This window comes from Plectropomus leopardus, chromosome 3 (assembly GCF_026936395.1).
Source record: "Plectropomus leopardus strain MGB_pleo_1.0 chromosome 3, ASM2693639v1, whole genome shotgun sequence".
In the NCBI taxonomy this organism is placed as follows: Eukaryota; Metazoa; Chordata; class Actinopteri; order Perciformes; family Serranidae; genus Plectropomus; species Plectropomus leopardus.
Window position 1 is genome coordinate 22,518,423 of NC_142178.1, and position 18,953 is coordinate 22,537,375.

Consider the following 18,953-nt stretch of genomic DNA (forward strand, 5'->3'; position numbering starts at 1 on the left):
TAAATGTACTGGGTTTTAAATCTCAAGCAGTTTTGGATTCCTCACCAACTGTAGATTTGCACCATCTAGTGGATTGTCTCATTTATTCCTCATCAGTTGATACATTTTAACTGACGGCAGCCCATTTTCCCTTCACAGCCTGGTTTATTTATGACGTGGAGTAAGGTTCAAGTAGAGGTTAGACCACTTTAGGGGAATAAAAATGTTTCTGATTACTAACTCAGAAACCACAGAGTTCTGCACTGCTTCACTGATATTAGTCCACTAGATTTTGAAGAAACTTCACTTCCCTTTGGTCGACTAAATATTGGAAACAAGTGACCTTCAATGCAAAGTTTGGCATTTTATGCAGTTTAGGTTCCATGTCTATACTGCATATTCCCAGGTCACTAAAAATAAAAGTAGGCATATATTAAGTTCTGAGGGTTATTGTAATTCCAAGGTGTCTACAGGTATCAAACACATAACTGCTTTTTAAGACCTTTTAGAGACGATTCGAAAGACTTTTGGATAAATTTAAGCATTACAGGCAAGTATAAAAGAAGTACATATGTGGTCCTGTGCAGAGGTAGTCCTTGTGTAGGAATATGGTTATTAGTGATTTAAGTTATTCTTTATCTTGCAACTGTTAATTTAAGTAGAAAATTAGTTTCAGTGATAGGTTTTAAAGATATGTAGCATCAGAAACGTGAACTTTGACATAAAAGGGCTTGACTTATTAACAAAAAGTTAAGATACATTTTTGGTGTACAAACCGCAGAAATTCTAAGTAAAGACCAACTTTTTAAAGGCCTAACATTTAGAAAATTTAATGACATTTTACAAATGTATGCAGCCACCCTCAATCCAAAATGGTTAAAAAATAGCCACACCTTGTGTGATAATACTGCTTTAACTTTCTGTTGTGTCTACCTCCCTCACATGGGCATAAAACATACTATTTCCATTGCACAGAAAAACAGAACACAGTAGAGTTTGTTGGTCATTTACATTTTTTATTAAATCTGTCAGGGTGTTTTAAACTGTCTCCTGGATGGGGGGCTCATAGCCATCAGCCCTCTCCACCTTGGCTCCGGTGTCATCACCGCTTGCCTTCGCAGCGCTGCCGGCACCGCCCTCACCGTGGAGCTCCATCAGTTTGCCCACTGCAACACAACACAACACAAACAGCTTTCATCTACAGAGTTGAGGTCACTGACAAATTGAAACAGCTGGATGTTTAAAATAAAAACGGCAAGCCGTGCTGAAATGATATTTGCTGGAATCCCACTCAAGACTTCACACTCAGCACAACAAATCTGGAATCCCACTGAACTACCAAAAATCAGCTTCACCCTTTCACACAAAAAAAACAGAATGTTTTTCTAGTTTGGGAACATCAGCTGATCTCAATGGGTAGTAATCAGGTGGTCATATGGGACCGAAACAGTGTCATCATGCGTTCCCACAAGTGGTGTTAAGTAAAACTTCTCACTTACACTCAAACTTGGGCTTCTTAAGCATTTTGACTTTGCGAACGTAGACGTCGTGTAGAGGGTAGATGGACTGGCAGGCCTTCTCAATGTCCTTACCAACGCTGTCAGGGATCCTGGAATACGACACAATACACAACAAATTAATGCAAAGTGAAATCAAACCGCCCAAACCATCAACAAATGCCCATATCTTGAAAGGATCAGCACAAGAAGCAATCAATAACTTTTAAACAATAAAGTCACCACTGACACCGGAAGCCTATCTTGCACACGCAACAAGAATTACATTTCGGTGAATCTGACATTAACCTGCAATGACTTCGCTGCGTTGTCGTAAAATTTAAAAAAAGATTTTTTTTTTTTTGAATAAAAGGTCATTAATGGATGGGAGAAAGTGCACACGACTTACAGCTTGTTGACAACTTCCTTCAGGTCATTGGTCTGAACCTCACGGGTCATGATCTCCATCATCTTCTTGCGGATTTGACGGACCTGCTGGTGCTGGGCGTAGGAGGTCTTTCTGATCTGGTTGGTGCGCTTCTTTGTGAAACCCACGCAGAACAGACGCAGAAGGTAGCCGTCGGTGGTCTTCACGTCCACGTGGGCTTCAATCATGGTCTGAGTAGAAACAAAGATAGACAGAAAACATCCTGGTTAGACTTCCCAGGGAACAATTCCCTACACCAGTCTCAACCTGCCATCTTTGGCTGTGTGACGGTCCAGCGCTGTGCTCACTCCTCCTCAATCTGCTTCTTACAACTTCATAACTTCTGCATCAGACTGCAGTTCTGTTCGCTTAGTGTTGAGTATGCACGCTTAAAATTTAACAGCTTCAAGTTTTAGGAAAGCATGATATATTTGAAGTCAATAAAGGACGTTTAATAACGTACAAACATCTCAGTTACTTCAGCAGCACAATTTTGTAACCAAAACTATGTATTAATTGCGGCAACTAAGCTGATTTTCCAGATGCTTCTACTTATTTGCTTCAAAGTTATTTATGGTTAAAAATCCACCAAAACACCAGCCAAACAATAAAACACAGCCAAGCTGTGTTTGGGGATTATAAAATGCCTAACCACACAAGGTATATCGCCATCACTTGCTGAACATTATCACACAACAGGGAGGAATTGCTGTCTTTTAGGAGACGTCACGCAGCTTTCTCACGACAGAAATCGCACCTCAGTGCAGTCTGTATCTTGATAATATGGTCCTAAATTCCACCACAAAGCAATGAAATCTGAAAAATCACACAAATACATCATCATCCACGCTCTTATCTAGAAAAGTCTCTTTCGCTGCATTCAGGAGCTCTTCAGCACCAGTTTTCTGTTAACACTAGGGGTGCAACGTTATCAACTTATCACAGTGCTGTAACTGTCACAAAATATGGGACGGTAATACACAATTACCGCTTTCATAACCAGATATCATGACCCTTAACGTAATGAAAATAAAATAATTTTTGAACAAATGCTTATTATTACTGAAACTTGCAAACACTTTTTTTTAATCGAAGTTTGTGTCAAATAAAAGATTCTCCATCTGGTTGCATTTTTTACCTTATACAATAGATAAGCAAAATGTACATGTATGATGACCGTAAATTTAATAACAGTATACCGTAACTGGTATAACGCTGCAACCCGAGTTAACGCTGGAGAAAACTGGTACTGAAGAGTTGATCAAGCACCTAAATAACACAACTAACATTCCTGTGAAATCTTCCCGGGCAGTCCAGTTAACCTCCAGTCAAAACCCAACTTTACTTGCTCTTAAACTGTTCATAAAATCAGCTTACGCTGTAGGTGTACTCATCCACAAGTTTTCATTGTAAACATATAAACCTAACAGTTAACATTTTATTGTGTAAAGTATTAACTTATGAACGTGGCTAGGTGTTGAACCTCAAACATTTGACAACAAGTAGAGGTCAAATAATTTGATTTGGTACTGTTGCCAACACACACAATGCCAACAGTGAAAGGACATGCAATACTTTTTTCTGAAACACGATAATTACCTGCCATTTCTTGACCATGGAGCACATCTTGTCGCGGGTCAGGTCCATGCCGTGGAAGTTGGTGAGGCAGTTCTTGCCCTGAACATCCTCGGTGATGAGCTTGAACTTGCGGAAAGCCACCTCGTCGTTCTGCAGGTCAGCGAGGCTCACCTCGAACACGCGTCCCTTAAGACCGTCTGAGGCGATTCCTGAGCGGATGGGAATAACAAACACGTTAGAGAAGAAGCACCTGTAGTGGGGGTAGGCAGATCATCGGCCTGGTTGATTATCCAACTGGCATTTTGCTGATTATCTTTATTGGTGTTTTATTTTAATGATCGCCATGAAATTAATTAAAAACACTTACACTAACCAACACCAGGGAAGGCAGTGTGTAATACATGCAAAGAAAGTGTCCGCATGGGAGAAACTTTTGTAAAATCTCAGGGAGCTATTGTCATTCATGTTTTTATTTGAATGTTCACAAATCTTAAAAAACTTGCTGTTTATGATGCTGACAGGTTCACTTTACATTAAGTATTTGCTGAAGGCATTTGAACAAGAATTTGTGTTGGAGATTGCTATAATCCAAATACTACATTTCGACAAATATTTTTTATTGTTATTGTAATCAGTACCAAATATCACTTATAAGACTCAGTAAGTATTAATACTCAGTATGGAAGCTGAAAAACCAATATTGGTCTAACCCTAACCTGTGGTACTGAAAATAACACCAGAGTCTCTGGAACCATAAAAACTGGAAGATTAATTAAGTAACTGTTTCATTCATCTCCAGTATAACTAACACATGGACATCTAGAGAGGACATTATGTTATATTTTCCCCATAATTTTATGCCCAACTGTTCATATCTTACTAAAACTGGTCTCTAATCATTTCTCTGACACTTGTGTTTCATCAATACTAGCAGAATGCATGAGGGACAGCTGGCTGTTATTACACATATATATCTACATAATGAAAATTTACACTATGAGGACTTACTGGTTCCCTGAGTCCTGGTGACCAAGGTCTTGCCAAGATTGCGGATGTTGAACATGGCTGGTGCCTTGACATCATACCAGTCCTTCTTGGAAAAAGGGTCCACACTGCAGGAGAGGATGACAGGCACTTAGGACAACCTCGTGGAGCAGGAATGACAGATCAAACCAACAAAACAGCCAGTTGAGCAGTGAGCTTGAGAGCAGAGCAATGCTAAACACGCATTGCAAAGGACACAGCTCGAGTTAGCATGGTGGTTTTACTACGATCGGATCAATTCAACGGTGTTACTTACCTCAACGGCAGGGCTATACTTTAAAAACACGCTCATGCGTCTAACAGCACCATACTCCTGATCTGTAATCATCCAATTGTACCGTGCGGCTGCCATATTGCTAAGTTTGGCTAAATCCGTGCTAACATGTAGTAGCTTTTAGCAAATGACCTAACTGATCGTAACTATGCAGCCAAACTGCCGCAGATCGTTATGTTTTACTAAGCAAAACCCACTACATTAAATATACAAGGCCTATTTAAACAAACTGAATTGTGACCAAGTACTGGAGCGCAGAGTAAAGGGGACACGGCATGTCACAACTCCATCCAGACACAGAGGCCGGTGACGAGACTAGCACTAGCCCTGTGACATCCGTCTAAAATCTGCTTCATCCTTCACGTTTCTCGCACCGAAGTGACACCGATGAAAAGGGCAAAGCCTGTTTCATGTTGCGATATCAGAATTTACTACTTACATCTTCTTTTTGGCACCTTTTTTGCCGCCTTTGGTCAGCCTCTTATTCTTGCCGACTGCCATGTTGGCTACAGGGAGTGAAAGAGGAGGAAGAAGGAAATACCGCGAGAAATAAAGAGACCGAACCAGCGCTTATCTCGCGAGTCCTCGTAGCTTCTCCCGGCGCCCTCTGCTGGTATAAGAGGCTTATTTGGGTATAATATAGGCTTCATAAAGCAGCTTTTACCACGTAAATAACCTTCCTTATAGTGTCCGTGGAAGCAAATAAACGCTGTAATGCTTTTAAGTTCATAAGCAACTGAATACCTAAATGTGAAATGTAGATGAAAAATCACCAATGGAGTATATTTATTTTATTATTTTATTTTTTATAAGTATTTTTTAACCTTTTTTTCTTTAAAATAAGATAAAAGTTCGACAATAGAAAAGATCTCTTCAAAAATAATTCTTATAGGGCAAATATACAATTCTCAAACCCTTTACCTCACCTCACACCCCACAATTATTTTTTATTAATATTTCAATAGAAACAAAAAAGGAACACTGATACTGGGTAAATGCACAACATTTACAATATTATCATTGCCATTATTAGCTGTTGACCTGAGTTTGAAAATCAACTGATGTAGAAAAAGAACAAAAATAGCTTTAGTTATCAGTTTCTGAAGTCCTTTCACACATACATTTTTTTAAACTGAAAAACAAATTACCAACTTGAAGTAGGGAAACTCAAACCACATAAACAAAAGAATATGCAAAATACTTAAATGCAATAAATGTGACATTTGATAATTACTGGATAATGTTGCAATTACTTTAGATTTGAACTTTTAGTTGTTGCAAAATTCACACTGGTTCAGCCTATATTTGCTTCCCTACGTATGTTTCATATATTGTGTTGAATTCCTACTTTACAATAGGCCTTTTAAAAACAAATAACAATAACAACATAACTTGTAACAGTACTATTGTATTACATGGTTTATTAAAAAAAAAACCAACACAATCCCACTCTCTGAACAGGCAGAACCAGTCTCTAGGTGTGTAAACGCGTCATGTAGGTGTGTAGCTTGTTATCCAGCCAAACTGTCATTGTAACAAAAGAAAGAATTTTGTCTGTTGGTAAAATATAATCAAAGTAAATAATCTGCATGCGTATAGTATCTGCATTCCTTACACTGTGAATATCTTCCTATTAAAATGAGTAATAAAAGCCTGATAAATACAGTGTCTCTGTGCATGCAAGGATATTTTGAGCATGTAAATTTGAGACTGCAGCAGAAGAGCCTAAATATATCTATCAAGATTATTCTTATTCTTTCGTGCAGCAGGTGGTGCCAACATAAAATTTCAGATTTTTTTCACTTTAAAATGTTTTGAGACTAAGACATAGAGTTACTTTTAGCATGGTGGCTGTTTTTTAAAATCAGTATTCTCTTCTTCTTGCACCCAATTATATCTGCAGTGTTAGATATAATCTAATCTAAAATCTAAAACATTAAACAGCTGGCTGGGAATTTCATTTTGCCATCATTAATGTACTTTTCTCTTCTGTCAGTGTTCTTAAAAGAATCCTGCAGTCTTTAATCCAAAACAATCTGAAAGTAAAGCTTCTGTTGTCTTTGACACTAAATCATGTGCAGGAATGATAATTGTCCGCTCAGAAAGAGACTTTCACACAGGGTGGCAGTAAGAGAGCAAAAGATGGTTAAAGCAAAATTTTGATATGCCACAGAGTGTCTGAAGCTTGGAGCCTCATTATCTTGATAGGGCCCAGTTAAAAAAAATAATTAAACATGGTCTGTGTTCAGTTTGAAGGTCAGTAAAAGCTTTTCAGGGCCTTATTTAAGAAGGTCTACCTTTGAGCTGCAGTGAACAAGTCTGTTGATTTTCAGGTCATTACATCAGAGACGAGGCCTGCGTCTCATGGGTGGTGCTGCTGGCTTCCATGACGCCCAGCGTCCCTGAGGGCTCAGATACACTTTACTGGGAGGTCAATGGTAACAGTGACGCCAGCTGCCGCAGTGGCATCAGCGCTCATAGCTGCTCAGCCGTCCTGCAGAGCAAATATGAAGTCAACATAATGAGCAGAGAAAGGATGAGACAAATACTTGGTCATACTTTAGTGCATACATATGGATCATAACTTTACAAATTTGTTTTTAATTGGATTTTCCTTGATGCAATAATAGACATAAAATTGGAACCTTTATCTATTCAGCTATGTAAACACCTCTCATGACATGGGTTGTTGGCTGTTATTTGAAAAGGCAAGCAAAGCAGGGCTGTCAGTTTGCTTTAATGTTTGGTTTCCACTGCCTCAGGATGCAGACATCTGTCAATGTGCTGCTGTGCTGCAGAAAAACAAAGTTCTAAATACATTTCAACCCTCCTGTCTGTGTGTTTTTTTTCCCCAGCATAAAACTGTATCCAGGGCTTGTTCAACATATCTTAAGATACACGTTCCCCTAAGGCTAAGACACAGTAATGTATTGATTTATTATTTATGGTATTTTTTCATCAGTTATATCTTGAGGTGTGATTTTTGTCTACAGTTGGTGAATGATGTATGTTTTTCTGAAATTATATCTATGATAGGCTGTCGGTTAAGAGTTTATTGATCTACCACAAGGTATGTAGTCCTGTATCACAAGCAACATGAAAGTTTTCCTGGATTTCCTCAGGTGCTTCTGGGTTTTGTAATGTAATGTAATGTAATGTATAGTATGTGAAACTAGCACCTTTTTTCTGTTTCTTAACTGGTGCAGTAAGGGCCCATATTTGTTACTGAGGTGATGCTATAGGAGATTAAAGCAATACAATGTTATAAAACCACCATTAATCAGTTTAGTGAAAGAAAACAGTCTTCATAGTTTTGTATTTTTGCTTTATTTATGGCTGTTTATTTTGACATGTGTGTCTGTCTAAAAGAGAATTTAAATAAAATGGTAGAATTTGGTGGAAGAAGTATTTATATCCTTACACAGTAATACAATATAGGCCAACAATAAGTTTAAGTCCTACATTCAAAACTTTACTTACATAAAAGCACAAAAGTGTTATGTACAAAATATACGTACTTGATCAAAAGTATCAAGTATGAGAAGGCTACTCATGATGCAGAACAGCCCCTTTCAGAGTAAGAGATTATCATTGAAATATTACTGTTGCATTAATTTAGTATTAGGAAAAAATAGTATTGCAATGCTGCAGCTTCTTAAGGTGGAGTGGTACATTTTCTATCCAAACACTATATCAGTTTAAGTTCTGCACCACTGTCTTTTGATGATGAGGCACTTTATATTTTTGCTGAGTGCAATAACATTTCAAGCTGCCATTCTGTCTACAGAAACCAGACACTTTATTCACCACCTGATTTAATTTGCATAATTTTTAGTCACTTGTTTTTATTTGTGACATATGTAACTATCTAGTATCCTTTATTTCTATTTTTGAATATTTCATATGCATTTACAATAAAAATGAAAATCTTTCTGTTAATAATTAGAACAAACTCCAACACAAAACTTTGTTAAAATGCCTTTAGCAAATGTTTAATCAAAACTGAAATGTTCAGCATCATGTACAGCAAGTTCCCAGCAACTTTTTTTTTTATCATAAAGTCATTAAAAATTTGAATAAAAAATTAATAAATAAAAATAGCTCCCTGAGGGTTTACAAAGTAAAAGTTCCTCCCATGTTGAAACTTTCTTTGCATTTTTTAATTAATTAATTTTATCGGCAATCGTTAAAATAAAATGTAGGGACAGATAATCAGCAAAATGCCAGATATTGGCCCCAATAATTGGCCTGGCCAATAATCTATCAACCCAGTTACAACCATCCCCTGTCTTCCCTACTGTATTTTGACATATTAAGTAAATAGGCTATGTGTAAAGATAGAGTGGAGTAAAAAGCAAAAATATTTCCGACTACAAATGTATCATTTATATGGCATCATTTCTTTTATTAGCATCTTATCTGCTTATACACATGGTTATTTGTCTAATCAATTGCATTTATGAACTTGCACCCTCATATGTTTCTATAGGCATTGCTATTTTATTATTTGACTATGTCACTAGGGGGCAGGGGAGGGGCTACAAGGGTTTCTGACATCTTATTTTATTCTGTAAACCTTTTTATTTAGAGAGTTATTAAGTTATTAAGTTTGAAAAGTGCAACATAAATAAAGATTATTATTATTGTTATCATTAAGTAGCAGAAAATGAAAATGCTCAAGTAAAGTAGAGGTAGCCCATGTAAAAATAGTTAGTAGGCTACTTGAGTAAATTCACTGAGTTTCTTTCACCACCGATTTTATTTCCTTGTCAGGATGATGAAACATAACTCGCTGTAACTGAATAAACGGGCGCTGTGTTGATTTTAGCTGAACGGTGTGTCGTGCTAAAAAGCCACCTGAGCGGCACACCTGCCAATGAGCGGAATAGACCCAGCTCCCCACTGCGCATGCGCCACTCACTCAAGGGCTACACTGTCATGGCGGTGACGAGCTGAAGCTACCGGGGTAAATCAGGAAGAGAAAGCGGCGCAGCTGGGCAAACGCTGACATTTAGGCAAGTCCGAGGAGTTTGCCGGTCGAGGACAAAGCGGACATCTGTCCTTAGTCGACTTCCGCCGGAGCTGCGTCCACGGACAAACCCCCTTTTCCTCCAGTTTGTGAGTTTTGGCTTGTGCCAAGCGCGCTACCTGTCAAGTGTCTGGACTCAGTGACACTAGCAACTTCACTGCTGTGCGGAGACACTAAAGTCACCGTATCCTCGTTTGCCGTTTGACCGAGCTGAGGAGAAACCGGCGCGAGCTCTGCTTCACCTGCGTCCCCCGTTGTTACCTGCAGCACACTTCCTCGCGGCTTTTAACGGCATTAATCCATCGGTCTGGGATCAAGTTACGGACCTGAGGAGAGGAGTAGTTCACTGACATTTCCAGCCTCGCAGTTTAAACGGCTAACACACTATCTCTGCGCCTTTTTTTTGCCTACTTTCGCTAAACTGTTTTGGATGGGGAGTAAAACGTTTTGTCTGTGTGCCTGTAGACTGTCAACAACTCAGCTGAAGGGGAGATAGAGCCTTCTTTCTCCTCCAACATCGGCTGCACTGTCACCCATTGGAGGTGAACAGGTGCCTTACCTGTGAACACCACCTGTCCCGTCCCTTCCGTAGCAATGGCTAGCGAGGAGACAGCGGGCGCTGCGCTGCCAGGTGATGGGAAGGACGGGAGATCAGGCGCCATGGCGCTCAACCCCGGAGTGCCTATCAGGGGGATCAGGATGAAATTCGCCGTGCTCGCCGGCCTGGTGGAAGTTGGGGAAGTTTCCAACCGAGACATTGTGGAGACGGTGTTCAACCTGGTAAGCTGATTATGAGAGCTCAGGATAGGCCTTAGATAGCGCTGTCACGCTGTAGTACTCACAGTGAGATCTAAACGTTTGCAAAAGTCTGACATCACCCTCATCTGCATAAAAAGGCGTTCATGATGGTGCAACACAAAATTAAGTGGCATACTTTAAGCACCAGTGGTTTAGCTGTCACTTTATGGTGTGCAGGCAGAACACATTGAAAGCTGCCATGAGATATATGCTAAATGACTTTTTTTTTCTCTACTTGGCCTTTTTTAGTTATTTATTTACAATTGAGTAAACTGATGACCCCTGACTATGTGACATATTATGGATATTTCATATTATATTCGATATAAATTAATACTAGATTATTTGCAATTATCCCAAATAGTGAACTCAATTGGTGTAAAATGAGGGATTTGTATGATTTTGAGCAGATTATTTCCTCCATGCATTGCATCAGAGATAAGTTCTTGTGTTTTTAGTTACTTTTAAAACAAAGACAATCATTTATACTTAATAGGCCTCTTTTCTGGCAAATTCAGTGTTTTCTCCTTCCTGATGCTTGACCATTATGAGCTCTTTGGAAGTTTTAACTGCATACTTTTCTAATGCAGGACAGCACTGTAAGGATACAGTATAGACTTTTTAGCAGAGAGTGATGCTCTGTGAATATAGTCTTCATTGTGCCGTTATCCTGTGAGATTTCTTTGAAGTTTATACTTTGAATAATATAAACTTAAAATAACAATATCATTCTATTTTTTTAAATCCTGAGATATAGGCTTACTGTATATTTTTAAAAAGTTTTTTAACACCCCTTAAAAGCAAGAAAGCCTTGTTACCCCTGTGAAGCTTTGATGACCCCCGGTAGGGGTTGGGACCCCCAGGTTGGGAACCAGTGGTGTATGGTTTTCAGTATAAGTTCAGTGTAGTGTATTGTGTTAGAGTTCTCATTTACCATATTTCTTATTTTTTTTGTGTAATGTCATATGCCTATTGCAGTTACGTACAGTTTTTAAGTTATGACCTAATTATGTCTCAACATACAAAACATGGAATTATTAGGTTTAATCAAGGAAAAAAACACACTATTCCTCAGTTTTTAATTAAATATGTCAGGAGAATGATCCTGGCAAAAAAGCTGGTGAAGCAAGTCAGCTGGTGCTTTTTGTGACATATCCAGGTCAGGCAGAGTGTGTGTGCCTTATCTGTCTACTACCTGTTGGCCACCTTAGTCGTTATCCAGCTTTGTCTGTCTGCTGCACTGATAGCCCTTTGGCTGCCCCATAGTTATAAAATGACTTTGCAGCACCTGCACGAGAATGAATGAAACTGCCCGTAATGAGGAAGTTTAGCAAGCATGCTCAGACAGAGTTGGGCTGGTTAGGTTGGAGGAAAAAAAGGGGGGAGAGAGAGGTAAAGGTGGAACCTGCAAAACTGCTTTGTCACTGTGGCAAGACAATAGAGGCCTTTTAGTAAAAGGAGGCTCATCTTCCATCTCTGTAGTCACAAAGTTTGCTCCAACACCAACCCCCACAGTGGAAGTAAATGAATTGTAGTGGATGAATATCTCCTCAGGGGTGGTAAACACAAAGCTCCCCCATCATCTAACCAGAGAGCCAACCACTACATCAAAGTGGGTACAACAAAAAAGACAAAAATACAACTCAAAAGTTATATTTAGATGTTATGCTACATTAGTCTGAGATGTACACTTAAATATCGTGTTTAACATATCAGTTTTAATTATTAATGATTACATCTTTTCATGCACTTTAAAAGAAAAGGTGTCAAAGGGTTAAGGGTTACATTCATTGTTTTCTCTTGAGTGAAAATGTTGAATTTGTGCTTTAATAGAAGCTGGGCCTAAATATTAAATGGAATAGTTTAATAGAGATGCCAGCCACTGCTTGTGTGTGTTCTTGGTCACATTTATTTTAGTCTTTTATTATTAGACCAAATGAGTATCAGAAAACATGTGACTGCTTGCCCTGTAGTGGCTTCAGATTTGTGAGGCAGCAAATATAGAATATCAAAAGGAAGTATTGTTTTCAGTTGCACAGTCTAAAGAGATAGCTACTAAGGGTTTTTGCATTTTCTTACTCTGCACAGACAGCCTGGCTTATGTATATGTGACATAAATATGAGTGTGCAGCTCTGCCTGTGCCCCCTGGACCTCTATGTTTAGCGTGGTCAGTGTCATTTTAGGACTTTGAGCGATAGCACCATGCATTTCATTACACTCACCACCCTCCTCACGCTGTCTCTCAAACCCTCCACATCCTCTGCTCCTTCAAATGGGTGATAATCTGATTTGCCACACAGTCCAGAGTCTTCTCTTTTGCAGCGTCTCATTTGAAGCAATGCATGAGTCCTCGACTGTATGTGATTGCAAACAGCAGAGTTTCCCCAGGGGGTTTATCTTAACAATTTTAGTGTGACCTAGGATAGTGGTTGTGATGACTAGTGACACATGGGCTGGGTTCATGCACAACAGCATTCAGTTGTTTTTTATAAAAGCAGCTCGTTATGCTGGCTTTGGTTTTGCCTCATATCTTCAGCCAGAGCAGCTGTAACACTGCTCTGTGAGTTTTACACCTCAGTTTCGGGTAGGGCTGTTTCAGTTTATAGTGAAAGTAAAGTTGAGAGCTAGGATTTGAAACCCTTACGCCTCATCTTTATATAAGTAGCAGTTAATATTTAAACTGGTATCCATAATGTTTTTAATTAGGAAATGGTTTTCTGTCTATGTGGTGGAGTATCCTTAACACACAGCCACATACTCACTGTAGTCTGTCATGTTCTGCTACTGAGTAATGTTGGTTTCCTTGTAATGGCTCCTTGGATCAAACCTGTCTGGGTTGACAGTATCAAAGCAGAGCTGGTGTGCTGGAGGCAGTGAACTACACAACATATTTTTTTTCATGCATTTAAAGCAAGCATAAGTGCAGTAGTATCACACTTCAAGATATAGCATGTCCTTACATTTTCTGTTTATATTTTGTTTTATTTGCACTCCTTCCTACTTTGTACTACAACTGCCACACAACAGTTACTCTCTGGATATATAATCTCTGTCTTATTTTTACTTTGTTAGCCTTAAAAGTGGCAATAAGTGATATATTCTACGCTGAATCCAAGGACTAATAATAATGTGAAAGGGCTACTCCCAATTCCTCAGAGAATCAATGCCCTACTTTACAGTCCTGTGCAGCTTTCTGAAATTGAATTGTTTAGTTTGTGGCACAAAAAAAAAACCTCAAACCAAACTAGTTGAGATAAAACACTAGGCAGCAGCCCTCAGCCCACAAGATGACACAAACTGATTAAACAGTGCGCTCCTTGCACTGCACAAGTACTGGTGAACAAAGTTGAACATCAAGCAAGCCAGAGAAACTGGCTTCCTGTCAAATTCCAAATGGTCTCATGGTCACTGGTGTTTCAGCCCTATTGGTCTGCCAACTCTTGAGAAAAATATTTGGGTCTCTTGAGCCTGGTAAATGTTTGACTTTCTTCACCAGTCACTTGTTTACTGCAGGTAGAACACAGTCACTTTGTGTGAGCTCCTGTGCCGTAAATAGCAGACCACAGTTTTACAGGAAGCAGTATTGTGTTGGTTTTCTTGTCTGGCTAACCAACACAATATTCTGAAAGCTGCAAGGGGTTCCAAGGTTGGGTGTTAATTCTCAGACAGGATTTCTGCAACAGACACTACTGACACATGCATCCGTCCACTCTGATGTGATTTTCAGCGGATGTGGGGTTAGCTAGGGAACAGGTGGTTGATATTGAAAGTACATGCTTATTTTATTTTTTAATACACGATAACTGAACGTAATGACAGCTCCTTAATTAGGATAATTATAGATAAGACAGAAATTAAGATTTTTTTCCACAATTTAATTCCAGCACTAGGTTCACTGCTTTCAAAATGGCAATCTCGATATTAGGGTATCACCACACATGAGCGACCATGTTGGCAGTGCCTGACATGACGGGCACAGAAAGTTAGCTTCCGAGCTAATTTTAGCTGGCTTCCTAATTAATTCAGCAAAATATGATGCTATTGGTACATTTTCCATTTTATTTCATGCCTGTCTCCGAACTCATTGCCAGCCAGGCAGCATCTCTAATGTGAGAATTTTTGTGTTCTTCTTGTCCAGTATCATACAGTAACAGCTGGTTAAACATGGCAACAATCAATGTCTCCTCAACACAAACGTCTTTGCTAGTGGCTTTTGCTGCAACTTCACTGGTCTGAGTTCACTAAATTTTTTATTCAGTGTGATGTAAAGATGCAATTTGCTTTGCCACTAGAAGCAAATGTTTTTTGGCCTCTCTGCTCACACTGAATGGAAGTGAACAGGAGACGTATATTGGCCAGTGTTAATTTCGCTCATGTGTGACCGTGCCCTTAAAACATGACCACTTACTCACAGAAGCAAAAAAGGCGAGTGCAAAGATTAGATGATGATCCTATAACTGTGGAATGTTAATAGAAAAGAGTAAACTTCAGCTAAACTTTAAAAAAAAGTCATTCATTGGACAATAAATGTATTCTTAACAGTCTCTGCGTCATCATCTGCTAGTTTGAGATCTACTTCTCTGTCAACTTGTGAGTTAAATAGTTTTATAAAACAAAACAAGCAAAGAAACCCCAAAACACTGTGGGAGCTTTAGATGCTGATCATGATATTTATGTAAGGATTGGGCCTCAACTCCTTAAACCACCCCCCCTCCCCAAAAAAAAATCCTACGCACTCTGACAACAAAAAGACCACCATGCACCACCTGCTCCAATGTCACTTAAGTTTGTCACTGTTTAACATTACGATGCTGCCACTCCAGTCTCCACTGAATGTAGAGAAACTCTCAGGTCTCTGTAAACCATTGACTAATGTAAAGCTCTGCTGCTCCTGGCTCGTCTGTTAAGTGACACAGGAGATGTGTGACTTTATTGAGTGGAATGCACCTTTGGCTTTACCTGTAGTCAAGGTCTCAGGGTTGTGCTGCTAACTGTGTGGACAGCAGTGGAAACCAAAGCTATGCCTGCACATGGTTGAATTCATGTCATTGTTCATATCCCATATGATTTTAAACATTGCATTAAGGTGTTATAGGTTACCTTTTAATGTATGCAGCAGAGTAGCAAGGATACAAGGGGTGACCACATGTTTAAAGCTATACTATGCAGGACTTTACTAAAAAAAACAATGTAAGTAGAGTAGACTCATACAGACGTTATCCCTCTCAATCATCACTTTTGACCCACTAGAAGTTTGTGGTGGTCTGCCCTCTGTATTGACTTATTTTCTGAATATTTTGCAATATTTAGGACATTCTTTGTCACAGTGCACAGGTGAGGTCAAGACTTAAAAAAACAGGTAGCAACCATGTGCCAGTAGTGGCAGCAAATGTATCAGTTTATTGGTGCATATTGATTATGAATATTTGAAACAATTTCAATACTCATTTTCTGTAGTATCGATACTATTGCTAATACTTTCTTGCTCTCTCCTCTCTCAACAGCGAGTTGACGTGCGTGGACAAACACACACACACACACACACACACACACACACACACACTCACACACACTCACTCACACTCACACCGCAGGGCCCCCATAGCCTCGCCTCTCCTCTCTCACTCACAGTGCTGTCCTTGCCTCACTTGTCACATTCACTCTGGTTGCATACAGTTTAGGCTTTTTCTCGACATGGTTTTGTTTTCTAATTGCCCTTTTGCATGTGTGACAGTCTCTGAAGTTTTTAAGTTATGCACTACTGCAAAAAAAATGTTTCCATTTATGTAAAAAGTTGTCATTTTTGTTAATGTTTACTTCAGATATTCTGCTGCTTGACCAAGAAAAGAAAAGTTGTCGTTGGCACCTCATGCTCATGTTTTTCTGCCCTCACTGTCAGTTTTTCCTCATGGTATTGAAAACAGTATCAAAAATAGATATCTCTAAGGTATTTTATCAAAGTAAGAAATTCCTATATTGTGCCAACACTAGGTGCCAGACTGTAAGTAGCACACATCTAAGAGGAAGCCACAAAAATCGCAGACATTGCGCTTAAAAAAGCAAACATAGGAAATGAGAGGAGATCTGTGGTTTGCTTTCATATTCTCTTTACTGGCGATACTGTTGACAAACAGTAAATGACAATTCCAGCATAGTATACCTTTAACTCACTTTTAGGTGTATTAAATTTTTATGTGATCCATTTTTGGGACTAAACATGAATGGATCCAGGATGTCCCAGGGCTTTACAAACCAAAGTCACTATGTTCTGATACAGGACTATTTGAAACTAGATACAACATAGTAAATATTTATTGAACCCCTCTGTTCCACGACATTGTTTTGTAAGAACACACTTCATGTATTACTGAGTATAAATATATTGTAGGCCTATATACTGAAGTACCAGTTTAAATCCAATTTATTTAATGTATATTAGGCTGTAGCTACAGCTTAAAAGTCCTCTCATGTTCTGGGTCTGTAAATATTTCATGCTTTGTGCCTGTATTTAGTATACTCTGTAATGGGAAACTTCAAAAAAGTAGACACCTTGAGTTGTTCTGAATTTCAGATTTTCTTTGTCTACTTGTGTCAGAGAGAAAAAATATGGTTTATTCCATTTGTTCAGAAATATTTTAAGGTGCCGTTCTTTAATTGAACATGCACAGTGTCTTTTTGATGGTGCGTTGTTGCCCACTGTATCATCTCTTGTACTGATGTCTACATTGAGGATCCTTCCTTTGAGATACGCTGTCATAAGTGAAATTAATTGTTCTAAACTGCATCTTCCCTGTGCTTCTTAAAATAGACTACTTAGTACCTTTTCTTTCACAGCACTGCAGGGGAGAATCATGCAAAGTAGCTGTGCTCTGGAATTTATAATGTATCAGGTTTTAAAATCGTGAAATTGATTTCACTAGCTTTACTTTAGCTATCAGCGGGTGTAGCCTATTTTTGCCTTTTCTAACATGGAACTAAGGTTGGCTGCAGATATGAAGTGAGATAAAGAACAAACCACAAGGAACAGTTTTAAAACAACCACTTTAGTCATTTGTGCTGTCTTTAGAAGACCTTAAAATTAGATTTTTCCAGTTATCTAGCCCTGGAGATGGTTTTGGTTGAAAGTTTGTTGTGAGTCTGATTGTAATGTTTGAAGGTTAAACAATGCAAATATTTTCCTGCTAATTTCTTATTTTAAAGGAACACAACTGGAAAGTAGGAGTTCTTTGTGATTTAGATGTAAAAGTTAACCAAAAAGTGGCCTATCAAATCAATCATCATTGCTATAATGTTAGAGTCATGACAGTGAGGAACAGCATGCCAGCTTCTTTAAATTCCTTGCCTACCAGTATGTGCATATGATGCAGACAGGAATGCAACAAACGCACCAACTATCCCTTCAGCCGCACACAATAACACAAGTGGTTGGGGAGTGAGGGCGATCCTTGTCCTCTCTCCAGGCATGCTTTGCCCTCTCTGGCAGTAACAAAGAGCCCTCTAATCTGACACATGAATGAAACCCTATCTGCTTCTCCCTGTTATCTGTCGCATCAGCCCAATTCCACGGTCACACCTTTTTCCACTTTCTCAACTGTAGCTGAAAGCAGTTTGAAGCACTTGAGGGCTGTTGTCTAAATAAGCATGACTCGACTCTGTTTGTAGTCTGAAGTGTGTGAATTCTTTACTTTTAATGTTACCTTCAGTGCTCACTGTGACCTTTTTACCTCCCTAAACAAAAGAGCGTGTTTGTGGCCATTACACCATTTTGGCATGGCATCTTGTTGACAGTTATAGCATTTAAATCAGCACACAGGTTTAATTAGCCCCCAAACAATGTAGCTAGAACTGGTTCTAAATAGCCACTACTGGGATGTCCGTTTTCTGCTTACCCGTATAGTTTTACATAATTTAGCCCCAGAGCAGATCAGATAATGGACCCATCATGCCTCCTCACCTGCTGTGTGCTGACAAACAGCCAGATTGCCTCAAGGTTCAATGATGTTTGAACGAGATTTAAATCAGCCAAGACACTGTAACGTCTTGTGAAACACACATTTAGAGATATATGATTGAGAAAGCTTGAGATTCAGGGGGCTTTGGGGCTTTGTAGCAGTTTGAAATATCTTTGATGGGTTATTTTTGTCTAAGTTACCAAAAATTAGATTTGACTATTGTTAGCACTGCCCTTTCATTTGTTTTCACATCTTTCTTTGGACAAAGTGGACATGAAAACTTGTCTGATGTGGCATTTTGCCGCTTAACTAGCTCAAAGTATTGTTTTGTCTTTTGTGCTAATTGCAATACAACCTACGGACGGCTCTGTTGTT

General features: G+C 39.0%; 2 protein-coding genes across 8 annotated transcripts in view; one reads left to right on the forward strand and one right to left on the reverse strand.

The window, feature by feature from the left end:
- Window positions 1-974: 974 nt before the first annotated feature.
- On the reverse strand, window positions 975-5,395 carry rps3a (ribosomal protein S3A). Its single transcript, XM_042485888.2, has 6 exons — window positions 5,238-5,395; window positions 4,489-4,592; window positions 3,502-3,689; window positions 1,885-2,093; window positions 1,479-1,588; window positions 975-1,145 (listed from the first exon to the last, which is right to left on the reverse strand). The coding sequence occupies exons 1-6, from the start codon at window positions 5,297-5,299 to the stop codon at window positions 1,018-1,020; spliced, it is 801 nt and encodes a 266-aa protein (XP_042341822.1). The 5' UTR covers window positions 5,300-5,395; the 3' UTR covers window positions 975-1,017.
- Window positions 5,396-9,694: 4,299 nt separating this feature from the next.
- The window catches only part of lrba (LPS-responsive vesicle trafficking, beach and anchor containing), a 229,435-nt gene continuing 220,176 nt past the window's right edge, over window positions 9,695-18,953 (forward strand). For 5 of the 7 annotated variants that reach the window (XM_088075889.1, XM_088075891.1, XM_088075892.1 and 2 more), the window contains exon 1: window positions 9,695-10,607. In XM_088075889.1, coding sequence (XP_087932015.1) covers window positions 10,422-10,607 — 186 coding nt within the window. In that variant the 5' untranslated portion in view covers window positions 9,695-10,421. The remainder of the gene's footprint in view (window positions 10,608-18,953) is intronic. The other 2 variants (XM_042484500.2, XM_042484503.2) reach the window with 1 other exon arrangement.

Coding starts and splice junctions, on each gene's coding strand:
- rps3a (XM_042485888.2), bottom strand. CDS start 5,299: ATGGCAGTCGGCAAGAATAAGAGGCTGACCAAAGGCGGCAAAAAAGGT. Junction 3,690..4,488: donor CACCAGGACTCAGGGAACCA/GTAAGTCCTCAT, acceptor CCATCCGCTCAG/GAATCGCCTCAGACGGTCTT. Junction 1,146..1,478: donor TAAGAAGCCCAAGTTTGAGT/GTAAGTGAGAAG, acceptor GTTGTGTTGCAG/TGGGCAAACTGATGGAGCTC.